The 16,799-nt window shown below is 39.7% G+C and overlaps 4 protein-coding genes across 5 annotated transcripts; 3 read left to right on the top strand and 1 right to left on the bottom strand.

Moving 5' to 3' along the window:
• Nucleotides 1-941: 941 nt before the first annotated feature.
• LOC117804892 (ADP-ribosylation factor 4) lies at nucleotides 942-5,934 on the top strand. The gene is made up of 6 exons (XM_034673338.1): nucleotides 942-1,218; nucleotides 1,590-1,670; nucleotides 3,246-3,355; nucleotides 4,892-4,963; nucleotides 5,066-5,191; nucleotides 5,308-5,934. Exons 1-6 carry the CDS (start codon nucleotides 1,152-1,154, stop codon nucleotides 5,392-5,394), a joined length of 543 nt encoding a protein of 180 aa, XP_034529229.1. The 5' UTR covers nucleotides 942-1,151; the 3' UTR covers nucleotides 5,395-5,934.
• A 211-nt stretch (nucleotides 5,935-6,145) lies between these two features.
• On the bottom strand, nucleotides 6,146-8,624 carry lamtor4 (late endosomal/lysosomal adaptor, MAPK and MTOR activator 4). Its single transcript, XM_034673341.1, has 4 exons — nucleotides 8,521-8,624; nucleotides 8,282-8,365; nucleotides 7,539-7,656; nucleotides 6,146-6,412 (listed from the first exon to the last, which is right to left on the bottom strand). Exons 1-4 carry the CDS (start codon nucleotides 8,521-8,523, stop codon nucleotides 6,315-6,317), a joined length of 303 nt encoding a protein of 100 aa, XP_034529232.1. The 5' UTR covers nucleotides 8,524-8,624; the 3' UTR covers nucleotides 6,146-6,314.
• A 569-nt stretch (nucleotides 8,625-9,193) lies between these two features.
• atp6v1f (ATPase H+ transporting V1 subunit F) lies at nucleotides 9,194-11,975 on the top strand. Its single transcript, XM_034673340.1, has 2 exons — nucleotides 9,194-9,458; nucleotides 11,448-11,975. The coding sequence occupies exons 1-2, from the start codon at nucleotides 9,226-9,228 to the stop codon at nucleotides 11,647-11,649; spliced, it is 435 nt and encodes a 144-aa protein (XP_034529231.1). The 5' UTR covers nucleotides 9,194-9,225; the 3' UTR covers nucleotides 11,650-11,975.
• An 802-nt stretch (nucleotides 11,976-12,777) lies between these two features.
• zgc:193726 (uncharacterized protein LOC561161 homolog) lies at nucleotides 12,778-15,022 on the top strand. 2 transcript variants are annotated; one of them, XM_034673920.1, is made up of 4 exons: nucleotides 12,778-12,881; nucleotides 13,002-13,058; nucleotides 13,950-13,985; nucleotides 14,623-15,022. In XM_034673920.1, the coding sequence occupies exons 1-4, from the start codon at nucleotides 12,796-12,798 to the stop codon at nucleotides 14,732-14,734; spliced, it is 291 nt and encodes a 96-aa protein (XP_034529811.1). In that variant the 5' UTR covers nucleotides 12,778-12,795; the 3' UTR covers nucleotides 14,735-15,022. The 2 variants fall into 2 exon arrangements, with proteins under 2 accessions (XP_034529811.1, XP_034529812.1); XM_034673921.1 differs by lacking the exon at nucleotides 13,950-13,985.
• Nucleotides 15,023-16,799: the final 1,777 nt, after the last annotated feature.

The following is a 16,799-nucleotide window of genomic DNA, read 5'->3' as shown; positions in this document are numbered from 1 at the left end:
GAAGTAACTCAGGTATTACTCATGGGTAGTGTCCGGCGTCTGACAAGTGATTCTATCATACAGGGATGAATGATGGTGATAAGTGACGTTTTAATCAATGTTTTAAACTCAAATCATTTTCCATGTATGTCCATTTAACCCTCCTATTATCTTTGGGGTCAATTGGACCCCATTCAATGTTTAATTTCTCTAAATTAATGACTAACATAATTTTTTTGGCTTCATATTTCATGACTTTTCCTAATTTAAAGGGGAAAATGTAAAATTAAAATGTTGATATGTTTCAATTTCCTGCAAAAAAAATTACGCATCTATGATCATTGGGGTCAATTTGACCCCAGGCTGTTTTAGTTGTATATAACATAAGAAATATCAACATTTTACACACATTTGTTTTGGTTGTTTTGGATGATATTGAGGTCACTATAACCAAGGACACTTCCTCATGTGACTGCAGGAGCAGGGATCGAACCGCCAACCTTTAGATTGAGATATAATATTTCCAGCCACCATGTCTCTAAAGACATTCAATGATGTGTCCTGTGTCATACGTTTTGATAACATAGAAACAAGGCGAGAGCACGACAAACTCGGAGCAGTTTGATGTTCTGTTTTACAAATAAAGTCCTCCTTAATGCTTTAAATTGTGTTTATGCTTGAAATATGTTTTGTTTAAAGGTCCATTTAGGTAATTAAGAAAGAAACATAAAGTATCTGATTCATAAACCTGGGTAATAATCAGTTTCTGGAGGTTTAAATTGCTGGGGTCAAATTGACCCCAAGGATAAAAAATGTTAGTAAATTTGAGGGTAACGAGGGTTACAAAGATACATTATATATGATAGGCGAGTTTTCCTCCTTTCTAGGAGAACTTGAACGCCTCATTGTTGTTCCTCTTCTAATAAAGTTTTTTTTTTTTTTTTTTTACGCCGTGACGTCATTTGTTCCGCGTTGGCCTGGACGTGGCACCGAGGAAGAGCTGCGCCCTCTCCGCCCGTTCACCGTTCACTCCTCCCGTCTAACCGTCTCCTCTCTCCTGCGGCTCCGAGCAGCGGCTTACTCCCGCCTTCAGGTCCTTAACCGTCCCGCCGCTGACCCGGGACACTCAGACTACAGATCCCAGATCCAGAATCACCGACTGAAGCTCAAAGATGGGGCTGACGATCTCGTCTCTGTTCTCCAGGCTGTTCGGCAAGAAGCAGATGAGGATCCTGATGGGTGAGCTAACTAAGCTAACTAAGCTAAACTAGCTAGACAGGAACCGGCTGAAGCCTGTGAACTCATCAAACTCTCATTTTAATGCTCAAACAAACTCACGATAACACTTTAAACAACAAAGTTCTACAGTGTGAAGCTGAAATGTAAATTAATTATTTAGAGACAACAATAATAAAGAAGCTGCTAACATAGCGAGCCAATCAGAGCTAACGGAAGCTGAAGCATACTCAGGTAAAGGTGTGTGTCAGCTTCACTCTTTATCTCTCTATCAGTGTTATCACAGCTGTGATGTAATGATGTCTTAGATCAGGGAATCTGGAGATCCTGGTTGACTCTGGTCCGGTTTTAAAGACTCTCTCTTCTTCTTTCAGTCGGCTTGGACGCAGCTGGTAAAACGACCATCCTCTACAAACTGAAGCTCGGAGAGATTGTCACCACCATCCCAACCATCGGTAACACCCACTAACCTTTAATAATCAACAACAATAACAATCAATAACCACACAGGGACACTCAGAGAGTCTGTTTGTTTGTTTCAGCAGCTTTTAGATCCTCTATAGCACACAGGAGGAGGTCTCACTCTGATTACAAAACAGTGATCACAGAGACAGCAGAGCAGGAGGTGTCACTATGATTTAAAGCACACAAACATTTCAAGAAATGGGGAGTTTAGATCAGACTATATAAAAAAAGTTGACAGCACAGTAGCTCTTCTAAAGTGAAGCCAACACATTTGGAGCTCCTCCTGGTGGCTTGCTACTAGGGATGTAAGAATACACTCAACCCACGATTCTATCCGAATCCTGATTTTTGGTTCACGATACGATTCACTCGATATTCTCTAACGATTTTCAAGAAAACTGGATTAAACTCAAAATTTAAATAACTATTATTTTATTGAAATTCTCAGATATGGACAGTTGCAATATATATTTTTGCTCTTATATTTCTTTGTAAACAAAGTCATCCTTTTTGTGTCGTACCTCAAATTAAATCACTGCACACTTTTTTTCAGCACCTTGCAAAAGAACTAAAAAAATCCCCATACAAAAATACATTGTTGGAAAATTCAGAAAAATTATAGAGGAATGGATAGTACAATTCCCAAATGAAAGTATTAAATATTAAAACAAATGAGGTAAATCTCTTTAAATTAGGGATTTAAAATTAAAGTATTCTCCCTGATCGATCTTTGGAAATGTTAACGATCAATCATCATTTAACCTCAAAAATAATGCCAAATGTGTCTAAATCAAATTTTCCTTCATGACACAATGTATATAACTGACGGTATTAAACAGCTAAGGATCATATTGAGGTGTTCAAAATATTAAACACGCTGAATATCAATGTGAGGAGAAGGCTTATAAATAATCTCTGTGGACGCATGGTCCTAGAGTGAAGACTCAGACTTCAACATGTGGATTTACTGCAACAGGACAACTGAACAGGATCATATTTTAGACTCACAGTGTCCAGTTTTCTGTCTACTTGTTCTTATTGAGTAAAATAAGCATGTGAACGCGGTCAGGTCTCAGCTGGGAGCGCAACTGGGTCATAATCAGTCTGGCGGCGGAGAAAAAAAGCGCTTGTGGAGACCTGTCAATCAGCCGCAGCCCCCAGCTGAGTGTCTCCGCTGTGAGCAACACCTTCAGTCAGCTGATTCACATCGAAACATGCTTTAAACTTAAAACACCTCCCTGATAGCTGAACCAAATATGAGACCACATGATGTTTGTTCCACATGATCGATACTCGGTTAATTGTGAACATCCCTAGATCAGACTATATAAAAAAAAGTTGACGGCACAATCGCTCTTCCAAAGTGAAGCCAACACATCTGAAGCTCCTCCTGGTGGCTGGCTACAGTACAAGTCATAAGGCCCGCCTCCTCAATATTCACAGATGGGATATGGGTCAAACGGTGAAATCAAATACACGCTGATTTATTTTATAAGGAATATGTACTTCTATATTCTTCGATCTGTGTCCCTGAATACGGTTGTGTTCCTTGTTGTGTGTTCCAGGGTTCAACGTAGAGACGGTGGAGTATAAGAACATCTGTTTCACAGTCTGGGACGTTGGCGGTCAGGACAAGATCAGGCCTCTGTGGAGACACTACTTTCAGAACACACAGGTACGCAATCGCGACACACGGATACACACTGTGATCAAACAAAGACTCATGGCAGGTGTATACGGGTGTTATGAGAGTTGTTGCTGACAGTTTGAGCTCTGACTGTGAGTGAGTCTGAGGTGTGATGTTTCTGGGAGGTGTGTTTATATGTTTAAAGGTTAGCCCCAGGTGAAACAGGCAGAAGTTCAGTTTGTAGCTAACAAACAAACAAACGGTGGGTCTCATTGCTGACTTCATCTTAAGATGCTTCTTAAACGTGTTCTTACGAAAGTTCTATGTGAAGTCTACATCAGATTCATGAAGCTGCATTTAAACTTTGAATCTGTGTTCTTAAATCAATGAATGTCATGTCCTGTCCTCATAAGTTTGATGCTCCTGGTCGGTGTTTTAATTAGGACAGGTTTATGCTCCTTCACTGCCCATATAAGGGCATGAGACCGCAGTGACGTGCACACAGAGGAATTACACAGGATTAAAAAAGAGGTAGAGAGACGTCGGAAATGTGCAATTTAACATATCCACAACTTCCACACAGAATAAGGCTCTTGCGTTCTCTCCTCTACTAGCACGGCGGTTGATATTACTGAACTGGAAAAACACTGCTCTAGCCACCCACACCCACCTCATCCGTAATATTATCTCTAATCTTCATTTGGAAAATATCTAATAGAGTGTAATAGGCGCCCTCCAGAAGGTCCGCAGCACTTGGAATTGTTTTATGAACTTTGTCAGGGATCTTGATGGTCTGCAGTTAGACTGATTAACATCCAGCAGATTTGGTATACTATTAAAATACCCCAGGAGTGTGTGTGTGTGTGTGTTCTTGTTTGCATGGTTTATTTTTGCTTTTGTTATTTTCCTAACATTTTAATTCACTCCTCAGTTTCTTATTTATTAGATATTATTATTATTATTGTTTTTATTTTATTTTTATTTTATTCTTTTTTTTATCGTACATCCTCTTTTTACCTATTTTTGTTTTTTCGCGGGGGTTTCTGTTCCTGATCTATAAATGCTGTTTTGGTAAGTTCCACAAACACCCTAAGTGCTCCTTTCGAGTCTAACTTTGACTACACCATGGTTATTTTGGTCTATATTATTCACTATTGTGTCTCTGATTATTATGAATCTAAATCTATATCCATGAAAACTCAATAAAAATATATTTTAAAAAAAAGAAGAAATGCGCGAATATAAACATACAGGAGAGAGACGCTGACTGTAATCAACATTTTCTTCATAAGTAATACAGTTGGATTGTGCATCTCTGAGCATGTGGAAAATGTGTTGTTAAATACCTGTGTGTAAAGGCAGAGTAATGTTGGTGTGAGTACCATAGACGGTGTAATTAATGGACGTGGTATCCGTGACGTCACCCATCTGTTTCTGAATTGTGTTTTGAAGCCAATCGTCAGCGGCAGCCTTATTGGATATACTGAACTCCATGCTTGGCTCCAATTCATCATGGTACAACTGCAGGCTTCATCATCAACAAGCCTAACTCTGTTTGTTTGTTTATATTTGTGGTGCATTCAGGGTTTGATCTTTGTGGTGGACAGTAACGACAGAGAGAGAGTCTCGGAGTCGGCCGAGGAGCTCGCGAAGATGGTGAGAAACAACACGCACACGCTACAACCATAACTTCATCAGTCACGTGACCCTGTAATGTCGCTCCATGTCTTCATCTCTCACGTGACTCTCTGTCTGCAGATCCAGGAAGACGAGCTGAAGGAGGCCGTTATTCTGGTGTTCGCCAACAAACAGGATCTTCCAAACGCCATGGCAGTCAGTGAACTCACTGACAAACTGGGTCTGCACAGCCTGCGCAGCAGAACTGTAAGATCAAGACAACAATATCATCATTACACCTATCACTGATGCACTGATGATGTACACTACATGATCACCTGTGGGGTGAGTTAGTCTAACCTCTCTCCTGTCTTGTCTCTCAGTGGTACGTCCAGGCCACCTGTGCCACTCAGGGGACGGGTCTCTACGAGGGTCTTGATTGGTTGTCGAACGAGCTGTCCAAACGTTAGACCACCTGATGGCAACCAGGAAGCAGCTACGTGATGTCATCGACTGAATTCACCCAATGAAGATGAGGAGTTTTAATGGACTGATTTCGTTTTATGTTTTTTCTTTTCTTTTTTAAATTATAAACCTGTCTGTAAGAGGAAGTGAGGTCATGGACTCTGAGCTCACCTTGATTTCTCATCATCCTCTTCTTCTACTCTTGTTCCTGCAGATGTTTGTTTTTTCTTTTACTCCGCATGTTTTAACCTGAACCATGTGACAGAGAGGTAACCAAGAGAAAGGGCGGGACTTACAGCAGGTGACAGGGCACCTGTGGTCATGGGGGGAAGGGTCAACTACAATGACAGTTACCTGTGGGGGCAGGGGAAGGGGGGTTCCAACAGGTGACAGCGCACCTGTGGGCCAAGGGGGAGGGGTTATGGACAGGTGACAGTTACCTTGAGGTGTGATGCTCATTCCGTACCCGAAGGCCTCGTCATTCCATAACGATGAAGAAGATTCAGAAACGACGATAATGCAATAAAGGTTTTTTTTTCTTCTCACCCGTTTCCTGTTTGTTTAAGATCACATCAAAAGTTAACAGCCTGTTTACTTGTTTACCTGTCGATCCATCAAACATCAGATTGAGTAGATAAAAACTTCATTGGTTAGCTGAAGGCTTGATGTTTGATTGATCAGTTTATTCTGAACACAGACAATAAAAACACGATCGGCTGTTTTACCACACAAAAACTTGTTTACACAAACAGGAAGTAAACATTCAGAATCTTTATTTCCTTGTTAAATACACAAAGTCAAACATACAAAACTTTATTCAAACAGTTACAAACACGTCTCGACGCCCTGCTGCGGGTTGCCCTCCAGAAGTTGACCTCTGACCTCAGATCAGCTGACTGCCACCTCATTCCTTGTTCTCTGGTCTCTAAACACTGATTGGTTCCTGCTGGTTGTTCTGACGTTTGACCACAAAGACCTTCTGACCAGAAACCGTCACTGTGTAGACGAAGTCCTCCAGGATTACTGAGACACGACAGGTGAGAGGGATGACATCATCAGGATAATAAAACTGATCTTCTCTCTTCAAGATCAGTTTATCAGTCTGTTTAGAGAACTAGAGTCTGACAGTCCGTCTGCTGCCATGTTGATTGAGTTTCATATAATACTGATCATTGATTAGGGTCGGGTTTGAAGAGTGACATGATTTCTATTTTCCCTGAACCTTTAAAACTGATAAATCATTCCCAGAATTCCTCAGATATCATAAAAGTATGCTGTCTGTGCAAATAAGATACAGCTTTAATTATTACTCTGTGTATTGAATCAGAGCTACTACGTATCCAGACAAACAGCTGATAAGATGAATGACAGCTGGGAATGGAGGGACTTCAGGGTGAAAGGAAGAAGCAGAGATGATGAAGGTTAAGATATAAATGATACTAAGAATTATGATTAGTACTATTGATATTATTACCGTTATTATTATCATTACTATAATTATTTAGTTATAATAATTGTATTAATTTGTTTATTTATTTTCAATAAATCGAACTAATTACTATTATTATTATTATTAGTAGTAGTAGTAGTAGTAGTTGTGGTATTATATCTATTTATTTATATTAACTCAATTTCTTACTTGCCCACTGGACTTTTATTTTATTATTATTATTTGTTTTCACTACCTTCTCCATCCCAGTTTATCTCAAACTACTGTCCTATTTGATACAATTAAACAGAGACACAATTAAGAGACACACACCAACACACTCATACAAACACACACACACTCATACAAACACACACACACAGACACACACCCACACACTCATACAAACACACACACACACACACCCACCCACACATCACTCTCTGATATGTTCACTTGTTGTCTTGTCTTTCACTTTGTTTTGTATATTGTGCATGGTATTGTCATGTCTCTCATCTGTCTTGTATCGTTAAGCAACACTTTAATAAATAAATAAAAATAATAAAAATTACAAACAGACATAACCTCACTGAAGAAAAGGATCTCATGTCTCCTCGTCGCATGGATGCAATTTACAGGTAATGAGATGTACCCAGAGTGTGTGAGGGACTGGTTTGAGAAGGGGCTGTGTGTTAGTGTTAGTGTCAGTGTGTTTTTTACCTGACATGCGTTTGAAGGGTGGATCAGCTGATCCAGGTAGCCTGAATCGACTGGCTGTACGAACCATCTGCATCATCACGCCTGCCGTGTGTTCATCGTTCTCCAGCTCACCTGCAGACTGAGGGGAGGTCAGAGGTCAGGAGTCAGGGCAGGATGTTGATTGAAAAGCTTTGAAACTCTTGTGCTGATTGTGTTAGATCAGTTCTTAAAGCAAAGAAGACACAACTCAGCCCATTGAGTACTTGTTAAACTGACTCATCTACCTTACTGTCAAATCTAGGAGGAAACCAAATGTGAGACCTTTTTTAACTCGCTTCCCTAGTGGCCACATGTCTGGAGTACAGACATGATATTCACATGACAGCTCCATCAGAGTCTTGGTGTGATTCATTTGCTGATAATGTTCATGGGCTCGACACTCTGACAGAAATCTGAGCTGATGTTTTCAACTTAAATCTCAAGGAAATCAACTGTAAACCTGGATTCAGACAACAGTTACTGTGTTATGATCAGAGATGAGTTGAGGTCACACACATTTACAAACAAACACACACACAGGAAAGACATTATTCCTATAAATCAACTTTAATGCAACATAAACAGTTTGGCTTCACTTTTTCCACAATATATTCTATATTTTGTCTACAACACTTATTTCTAAATGGGTTTTTTAAGCACAACTAATGCTATTTTAATAAACTTTATCTATAACAGTTTTATTAGTGTATCACTTGGACACTCACAGCCAGCACCCCGTCCTCGCTGATCACCAGGTACCCGAGTTGATCCGGGATCCTCTCCAGACCCGCAGTCAGAGCTGCTGTAGTCTGAAAACGACACACACTTAGCCAACATGCTAACTGTAAACAGGCTAAACAGAGTTGTTAAAGTCTGACAAACTGAATTTTCCAAGTCACATGAATGTATCAAAGAAAATTAGAAACAGGCTTTGTGAAAAGAAAACTTAGAAACAGCAGCTCACCATGTTGGTTTTCCCCTTCTTTTGAGGTTGTAATCAGCTGTTGTGCTCTGCTGTGTTTCCGGTTTTCTCTGTGATCGTCATGTGACTGGTGAGGCATTCAGGTTCTGTTGGAAATTACAGAACCTACATTTAAAATATACATTTATAAAGTTCCCCCTACTTTAATTTCTAAAGGTGTGATTTATTTAATTCAGTATTGTCGGTTAAGTTAATCTGTTAACCTGGCAGCTTTAGTTTGGAGCTGGAGTGAGCCGACAGAGAGAACCTGGGGCTTAAACCAGGAACCATCTGGCTGTGACAGCCTCACCACTGCACCGCACTGGAGTTACATAGAATTGAGTCAATAGAATATATAGAATTATCAAAAATGAAATAAAATGTGTTAAGAATTTTGATTTAAAATAATAATAGTTAAAAAACAACAAACAATTATAAACTCCTGCCTGCTCTAAAGCTAAGGTCTACGGGGACACGCGAAGGCAGCACCAAGCAGTCTGAACGTCACGTCACATGTAGGTAATTAAAATGTTTGCATTATCCATCATTAATTAAAAACACATGTATTAGTTTCATTATACACCGCTAATCCGTCAAAATCGATTTAAAAAAAATTAAAATACACTGATTCAATCATCGACCAGTCAGTGACGTATTTCCTGTCAGCATCAGGGGAAGGCGGAAGTCACGGTCAGCCGATCTGATCACATGACCTACAGCATCTGTCACAGAGAAGCCAAATTCCTCGTCTTCTCCTCGCTTCTTATCTTCCTTCTCTCCGGGATGGCTGGTCGGGGGAAACTGATCGCCGTGATCGGTGATGAGGACACGTGCACCGGCTTCCTGCTCGGCGGGGTCGGTGAGCTCAACAAAAACCGAAAACCGAATTTCCTGGTGGTGGAGAAGGACACGAGCATCACGGAGATCGAAGAGACCTTCAAGTGAGTCTGGGCCTCGTACTGCACTGAACCAAAGCCCTGTTTATGAAACACAGATTTTTGAATGTGCTGTGAGAGTCAGTCATCAGCTGATGATCTTTAAACCATGGTGAATCAAAACGTCATATCTGTGTATGAGTCATCACAGTGGCAGCAGGTTGAAAAATACTCATGAGGTTTTATAAGAACTGAAATCACATCTTCCTGCAATGACTCAAAAGTTAAATCGGCTGTTTTTGGAATGGAGTTTGGTTCATCAGCGTTGCAGCTCTCCGATGTCACGTGATACAGCCTTACCTGATAACTTCTATGCTGATAACAAGGTGATCAAAGATGTCAGTGAGCCAAACCTCATTGGACAATCAGTCAAGTCAACTTTATTTATATTGCACATTTAAAAACAACCAGTGTTGGCCAAAGTGCTTTACAAGGTGAAAAGTAAAAATACATGTAGACAACAATAAACAACACAACATATTGGGATATTAATGTCCTCCTTAGAGTAGAAGAAGGCCAAAGAGAAGAGATGGGTCTTCAACAAAGATTTAAAACATTCAACAGTGGGGTCCAATTGTAATTGGAGTGGCAAGCCATTCCAGAGATTGGGGGCCTCTGCTGCAAAGGCTTGGTTGCCCCAAGGTTTAAGGCGACTTTTAGGCACATCCAGGAGCAGCTGGTTTGTTGACCTCAGTGCTCGAGCTGGAGTATGAACATGAAGAAGATCAGCTAAGTGGGATGGTGCCAATCCATTTAGGGCTTTCTAAGTTAAAAGTGTAATTTTAAAATCAATCCTGTGACGGACCGGAGCCAGTGGAGAGCACGCAGCCCAGGTGTGATGTGCTCCCTCTTTTTCCTGCCAGTCAGGAGGCGAGCAGCAGCATTTTGAGCAAGCTGCAGGCGCTGAATAGACGACACGTCTAAGCCCACCTACAAGGAATTACAATAGTCACCCCTAGAAGTAATAAAGGCATGTACCACTCTCTCTAAAATCGTTGGGAGGGAGATAGGCTTTTACCTTAGCTATGAGTCTCAGCTGGAAGAAGCTTGACTTAACCACAGAAGATATTTGTTTTTCAAATTTTAAGGCACTGTCAAAATAAACATCAAGGATCTTTACAGAAGATATTTGTTTGCTGTGAAAGGGCCAAGAGCACTCCCATCGAACTGGGGGTGTCCAAACACAATGACCTCAGTCTTTTTCTCATTGAGGTGCAGAAAGTTTAGGCTCAGCTATAACTTGACGTCGTTCAAACAGTTGAACAAGGACTGCAGGGATCCATTCCTTTTTTAACTCCACGGCATATAAATCTGCACATCATCAACAGAACAGTGAAATGAGATGCTGGAAAATAGATCACAGGGGCAGCATATACAGAGAGAACATGATAGTCAATTTAACTTTGTGTGTGTTGTTTTTATCTTCAGACTGTCATATGCAATGATCAGATGTCAAACCTGCTTCAAACAACACCCGGCTATCTAAATAAGAACATTTAAAATTGCATCAACAGTTCTGTTACAGTTTACACAGATCTGAGCTAGTTTTGTGTTTGATTTGATAATTTAAGTTTATTTTTAATTATGATTGAACGTTACCAAACCCCATTCGACAAACAACACATTTTAAGATGAATATCCTTTAAAGATGACAGAAGAAAATTATAACTGCACAATGTTTTTATGGAAATAACAAGAACATTTTAAAGTTTTTTAAAAGTTATTTTCTAATACATTAGAAACTCCTGTTAATTTTTTATATTGAATAAACTGAACACATCAATTTTGATACTGTCAGTGTGAATAGCAATACATTTCAGTACATGTATGCTCAATGTTCTTTACATTGAGAATAAAAACAGAGAAAAACAACAGATACACCCAACATACATCAGACACAGCAATCAAACAAAGAGCGGGTGTTGCCACACATCATAAAACATCAAATTGAAATGAAGTTTCCTCTCTGCTTCAACTTCATCTTCCTCTCTGCAGGAGCTTCTTGGTGCGTACCGACATCGGCATCATCCTCATCAACCAGTTCATCGCCGAGATGATCCGTCACGCCATAGACGGCCACATGCAGTCCATCCCTGCCGTGTTGGAGATCCCGTCTAAAGAACACCCATACGACGCATCCAAGGACTCCATCCTGCGCCGTGCCAAGGGGATGTTCTGTGCCGAGGACTTCCGCTAAACACACACTCACACACATCCACAACTGTAATTGATGTGATCGTCCCTGACTCTCTGTTTGATGTTTGTTTGGCAGATTATTAACTAAATGTGGTGATTTGTTCTGTCTCTTCCTCTCAACATGATTATTCTTATTTCCTGTGCGCGAGCATGTGTCTGTGTGAGTGTGAGAAACATTCCGTTTGACGTTCAGAAACAGGAAGCCGGTCATGTGACACGTCCTGATAGATGTGTGTGTGTTCTGTCAGCTGAGACTGACTCAGAGAAAAAACATTGTTTTGTTTGATTGTTTTAAATTATTAAACTTTAACCTCTTCATGAAAATGACATCTTTGTTGGATTTCTTTTCTTCAAATGTGAAAAATGTTCCAAATGTATGAACGCAGACACGTCATGAACGCATCAGTGATAGAGGCTCTACGCAGGTGACACTCTGTATAAGCTTTGAGCAGTGAGGGTGAGATGTAAAATTGGCTGTGATTACTGAGTCTCAAGGCCACGAGGGGCTCCACTTCCTCGCTGTGTTATCCATCAGAGGATGCAGCTCTCCTGATTCTTGGCAGTTCCTGTAAAATGAAAGGAAGAGTGATCCATGGGATTGTTTTCTTTTTCAATGATTAACTTGATTCGATGTTTTGTGGAGAAGAAACCACTGATAAAAAAAAAGCGAGATCAGGTTTACCGAACTAAACTGACCAAACAAGACTATTTGAAGAAGACTTGAAACTACAGACTGAGACCATTAACTCATTAGGTAAGTGTTTACTGAGAGAATTAATCAGCTGAGATGTAAGACTGTTGTCTTGTAGACTTGTTGCAATCACCCTGATTTATGAAGCAGGAGTCGCCCTCTGCTGTACATGAGAGGAAATACAGGTTCTTTTTCTCACATTAATAAAGCAGGTGGGGTCAGAGGTCACATAGTTCTCATGTAGCTGATGATGTCACAGCTGATAAAGTCACACAGTCAATATTTAAACACACACACACACACACACACACACACACACACACACACACACACACACACTGACCTTCAAACAGGTTTCAGTTGATCATGTGACCCTCACAGTGAGAGCATATAAAAACAGTGGGGTTGAGCGATGCACTCTCTCCTCTCTCTCTCTCTCTCTCTCTCTCTGTCAGGATGGAGATGATGATGATGTTCATGATGCTGATGATGATGGTCTCTGTGTCCCCTGGTCCTCTTCCTCCGTCACTTGGCTCCTTCAGGTGAGATTTTATCGACGCACAGGCTGAACTTTAAATTTTAATAAACATTATTAACGCCTAGAATCAACAGGAAAATGTTTTAGATTTAAAATCAGGAGAGCTTCTGTTTTGTGTCTGCAGTCAGGAAGGAAACACCACAGACAGTCTTCTTCACCATGTAACGGAAAACTCCACCAGGTGAGGGAACACTCATCTCACTACTAAAGAAACTTCTACTATACAACAAAGATTAAATCAACGAACAAAGGAGCTGAATATTCACACCTGTTTGTTTATTTGTTTATTTGTTTTTTGGTGTGTTTGTGAATTTATTGTTTGTGGTTCTGTGCATGCTTGTTTTACTTTTTTCACACACTTGTTTAATGTTTTTTGCATTCTCATTTGTTTTTGTGTTTGTTTGTTCATATATGTGATTGTTTTTGTGACGGTTTTTTGCATGTTTGTTTATGTGTATTTGCGGGTCTATTTATTTAAATGCTTTGTTTATTTGTTTGTTTGCCGTTTGTGTATTTGTGGTTCTGTGCATGCTTGTTTTCATTTTTTTGCATGTTTGTTTGTTTGACTGTTTGTGTTTGTTTTGTGTTTGTTTGTTTATTTATTTATTCCAAGCTTGTTTTATGTTTTTTGTATGCGTGTTTGTTTGTTTGTATGTGTGACTGTTTATTGCATGTTTGTTTATTTGACTTTTTATGTTTGTTTGTTTTATTGCATGCTTGTTTGTTTGTTTGTTTGTTTGTTTGTTTGTTTGTGTGACTGTTTATTGCATGTTTGTTTATTTTTTGCATGTTTGTTTTTTGTATTTGTTTTCATATGTTTGTTGCTGTGTTTTGGTTTGTTTGTTATAGATTCATAGATACTCTACAGTGGAACCTCTCACTGGCTAAGCCTATGGGATCAGTTTGAATTTTTCACAATAAGACAATCTCAAGTTCAGAAACATTGAACAGAGCTGTGACATTAAAATTATAAATAATCAATGTATTATTTATTATGTTATGTTTTCAAAACAAAGCATTTCTGCTGCTCCAACAAACATTCATCATTACTGACATTTCTTTTATTCTTCAGGAACCACTCAATCATGCCTGTTTACACGTTTTCCCTGTAAGTGCTTTTATTCTGAAGGTATTTATTCAGGTGTAAATTAAACTTGTTTATTTTACAGATGTGATCCTCCAACTGGGTAACCATAAGAGTTCAGCAATGTATCAGAATTAATGTACACATACTTTCCTGTACATATAGTAAGGTTTCATCATACCAACCTGTACATACTTACACTTACACAGACACTTACATGAACACACATCAACCAGTACATGGGGATAAGGCAAAAATACAAACTTTTTTTTCACACCAAACTTTATTTACATTTATAATGGATGTTTATTTTCCTATTTAAGAAAAAAAAAAGACAAAAATACAAATGAAAAATAAATAATTTCTTTGCTGCACAGGGTATATTTTAATGCTAGGAGCCATGCTGTTGTGTGTGTGTCTCTTTCAGAAGTAAAGTGAACTACGGGATCCTGAGGAGAGCGACAGATTAATCTGAATCTTCATTTTGAAAAACTGCCCCTCACCACTAACTCGAATTAATCAATAAAATCAATGTATTGCCCTGTACACATAGTTACCTGTAAATATATCTGTGCAGATGTATAGCCAGGTGTGTCTCCCTATGCTCATGTCAAGTGTTCAGACTCATTGCAAATCTCTAAATTCTGATTTCTGTACACAGGGGATGCCCTCTGCCCACCTGTCATATCATAAACCTTGGTTCAGATCTGCAGAAAGGCGATGAGAAAGCAGGTGATTCCACCAAAAACCCGCTGGGCCCTGGAAAAAAATAACGACACAGCTCTTCATTGATGACATCATCCCCACAGCTGTGATGATCAATCCTCTATAAATCCATATTTCCTACATTCAATCCTCTACGACAATCGTCCTGTGATCACTATACGACAGTGTACATCATGTGATCAGTACAATATCCTGTGATTCATACTTTACTTTATTAATACATCCAGAAATTACCCTTCAACAAATATCCTGACATCAGTGATCAGTCTCTATGAACATTACCGTATTGATTCAAGTAGAAGACAACCTTGATTAAACATGTCAATGCTTCCTTTTATTGTGATTATTTTTTGAATAATTATTTTAAAGAACACTTTAAAAATTTTTTAAGAAAACAGTTTAATTTGATGATGATAATAACACATTGAATAAAACAAGGTGTGCTGTTCTCACTTTTCTTAAATAAAGTTGTTTTTAATATCTTTAAACTAAGATGAAATGTAATCTCATGTGTAAATGAAGCACTTGTACCTGTTTACTATTAAAAAAATACAAAGTAAATAAGCTGTAGTTTTTATTCCATCTGTCTCAGTTAAAATCTACCATATGTGGCATCTATGCTGAGGCTTTCAACTGGATGACGACTCTAGTCGAACCTTCGACCTGTTTCTTAGAAGCCACTGCTTTGAAGGCCATGAAAAGATTTTCACGGACTGTTGACATTTTGAAGACGCTCTTTCTACAGACATTGGCTTTACCGAATTTCCCTCCCCAGGATAAATAAAGTATTTCTGATTCAGATGCAGGATGCACTGCAAGAAAAAAAAGAATGTGTATTCAGGTCATTACAGTACTCTGCAAACAATGCAGTGCTATCAATAATCTACAATCAATATTGTAGGAGTAATCCATATGATCAATCTTTACAGATAATACTGTGTGATCAATCTGAGACCATCACTGTACAGTCATGGCCAAAAGTTTTGAGAATGACACGAATATTACATTTTCACAAAGTCTGCTGCTTCAGGGTTTTTAGGTGTTTTTGTCAGATGTTTCTATGGTATAATGAAATACAATTAGAAGCATTTCATAAGTATCAAAAGCTTTTATTGAGAATTACACAGAATTCATGCAATAAGTCAATATTTGCAGTGTTGACCCTTCTTTTTCAAGACCTCTGCAATTCTCCCTGGCATGCTGTCAATCAACTTCTGGACCAAATCCTGACTGATGGCAGTCCATTCTTGCATAATCAATGCTTGGAGTTTGTCAGAATTTGTGGGTTTTTGATTGTCCACCCACCTCTTGAGGATTGACCACAAGTTCTCAATGGGATTAAGATCTGGGGAGTTTCCTGGCCAAGGGCCCAAAATCTTAATGTTTTGTTCCCCGAGCCATTTTGTTATGACTTTTGCTTTATGGCAAGGTGCTCCATCATGCTGGAAAAGGCATTCTTCATCACCAAACTGCCCTTGGATGGTTGGGAGAAGTTGCTCTCGGAGGACGTTCTGGTACCATTCTTTATTCATGGCTGTGTTTTTAGGCAAGATTGTGAGAGAGCCCACTCCCTTGACCGAAAAGCAACCCCACACATGAATGGTCTCAGGATGCTTCACTGTTGGCAAGAGACAGGACTGATGGTAGCGCTCACCTCGTCTTCTCCGAACAAGCCTTCCTCCAGATGCCCCAAACAATCGGAAAGGGGATTCATCAGAGAAAATGACTTTACCCCAGTCCTCAGCAGTCCAGTCCCTGTACCTTCTGCAGAATATCAGTCTGTCCCTGATGTTTTTACTGGAGAGAAGTGGCTTCTTTGCTGCCCTCCTTGACACCAGGCCTTCCTCCAAAAGTCTTCGCCTCACTGTGCGTGCAGATGCACTCACACCTGCCTGCTGCCATTCCTGAGCAAGCTCTGCACTGGTGGTGGTCCGATCCCGCAGCTGTAACACCTTCAGGAGACGGTCCTGGCGCTTGCTGGACTTTCTTGGGCGCCCTGGAGCCTGTTTGGCAACAATTGAACCTCTCTCCTTGAAGTTCTTGATAATTCGATAGACAGTTGACTGAGGTGCAGTCTTACTCGCTGCTATAAACTTCCCTGTTAGGCCCTTT

Source organism: Notolabrus celidotus, chromosome 21 (genome assembly GCF_009762535.1).
Source record: "Notolabrus celidotus isolate fNotCel1 chromosome 21, fNotCel1.pri, whole genome shotgun sequence".
Classification (NCBI taxonomy): Eukaryota; Metazoa; Chordata; class Actinopteri; order Labriformes; family Labridae; genus Notolabrus; species Notolabrus celidotus.
This window is presented reverse-complemented; position numbering and strand designations above follow the sequence as displayed.

Excerpts from the sequence above, each read along its gene's own strand:
- zgc:193726 (XM_034673920.1), top strand. The coding sequence starts at position 12,796 with ATGGAGATGATGATGATGTTCATGATGCTGATGATGATGGTCTCTGTG. Across the intron at positions 13,059-13,949 it reads GTAACGGAAAACTCCACCAG|GAACCACTCAATCATGCCTG; the intron begins GTGAGGGAACAC and ends TTTATTCTTCAG. Across the intron at positions 13,986-14,622 it reads CCTGTTTACACGTTTTCCCT|GGGATGCCCTCTGCCCACCT; the intron begins GTAAGTGCTTTT and ends TTCTGTACACAG.
- LOC117804892 (XM_034673338.1), top strand. The coding sequence starts at position 1,152 with ATGGGGCTGACGATCTCGTCTCTGTTCTCCAGGCTGTTCGGCAAGAAG. Across the intron at positions 1,671-3,245 it reads CACCACCATCCCAACCATCG|GGTTCAACGTAGAGACGGTG; the intron begins GTAACACCCACT and ends TGTGTGTTCCAG. Across the intron at positions 3,356-4,891 it reads ACTACTTTCAGAACACACAG|GGTTTGATCTTTGTGGTGGA; the intron begins GTACGCAATCGC and ends TGGTGCATTCAG.
- lamtor4 (XM_034673341.1), bottom strand. Across the intron at positions 7,657-8,281 it reads GCGAGGACGGGGTGCTGGCT|TCTGCAGGTGAGCTGGAGAA; the intron begins GTGAGTGTCCAA and ends ACCTCCCCTCAG. Across the intron at positions 6,413-7,538 it reads ACCCTTCAAACGCATGTCAG|TAATCCTGGAGGACTTCGTC; the intron begins GTAAAAAACACA and ends GTCGTGTCTCAG.
- atp6v1f (XM_034673340.1), top strand. The coding sequence starts at position 9,226 with ATGACCTACAGCATCTGTCACAGAGAAGCCAAATTCCTCGTCTTCTCC. Across the intron at positions 9,459-11,447 it reads GAGATCGAAGAGACCTTCAA|GAGCTTCTTGGTGCGTACCG; the intron begins GTGAGTCTGGGC and ends TCCTCTCTGCAG.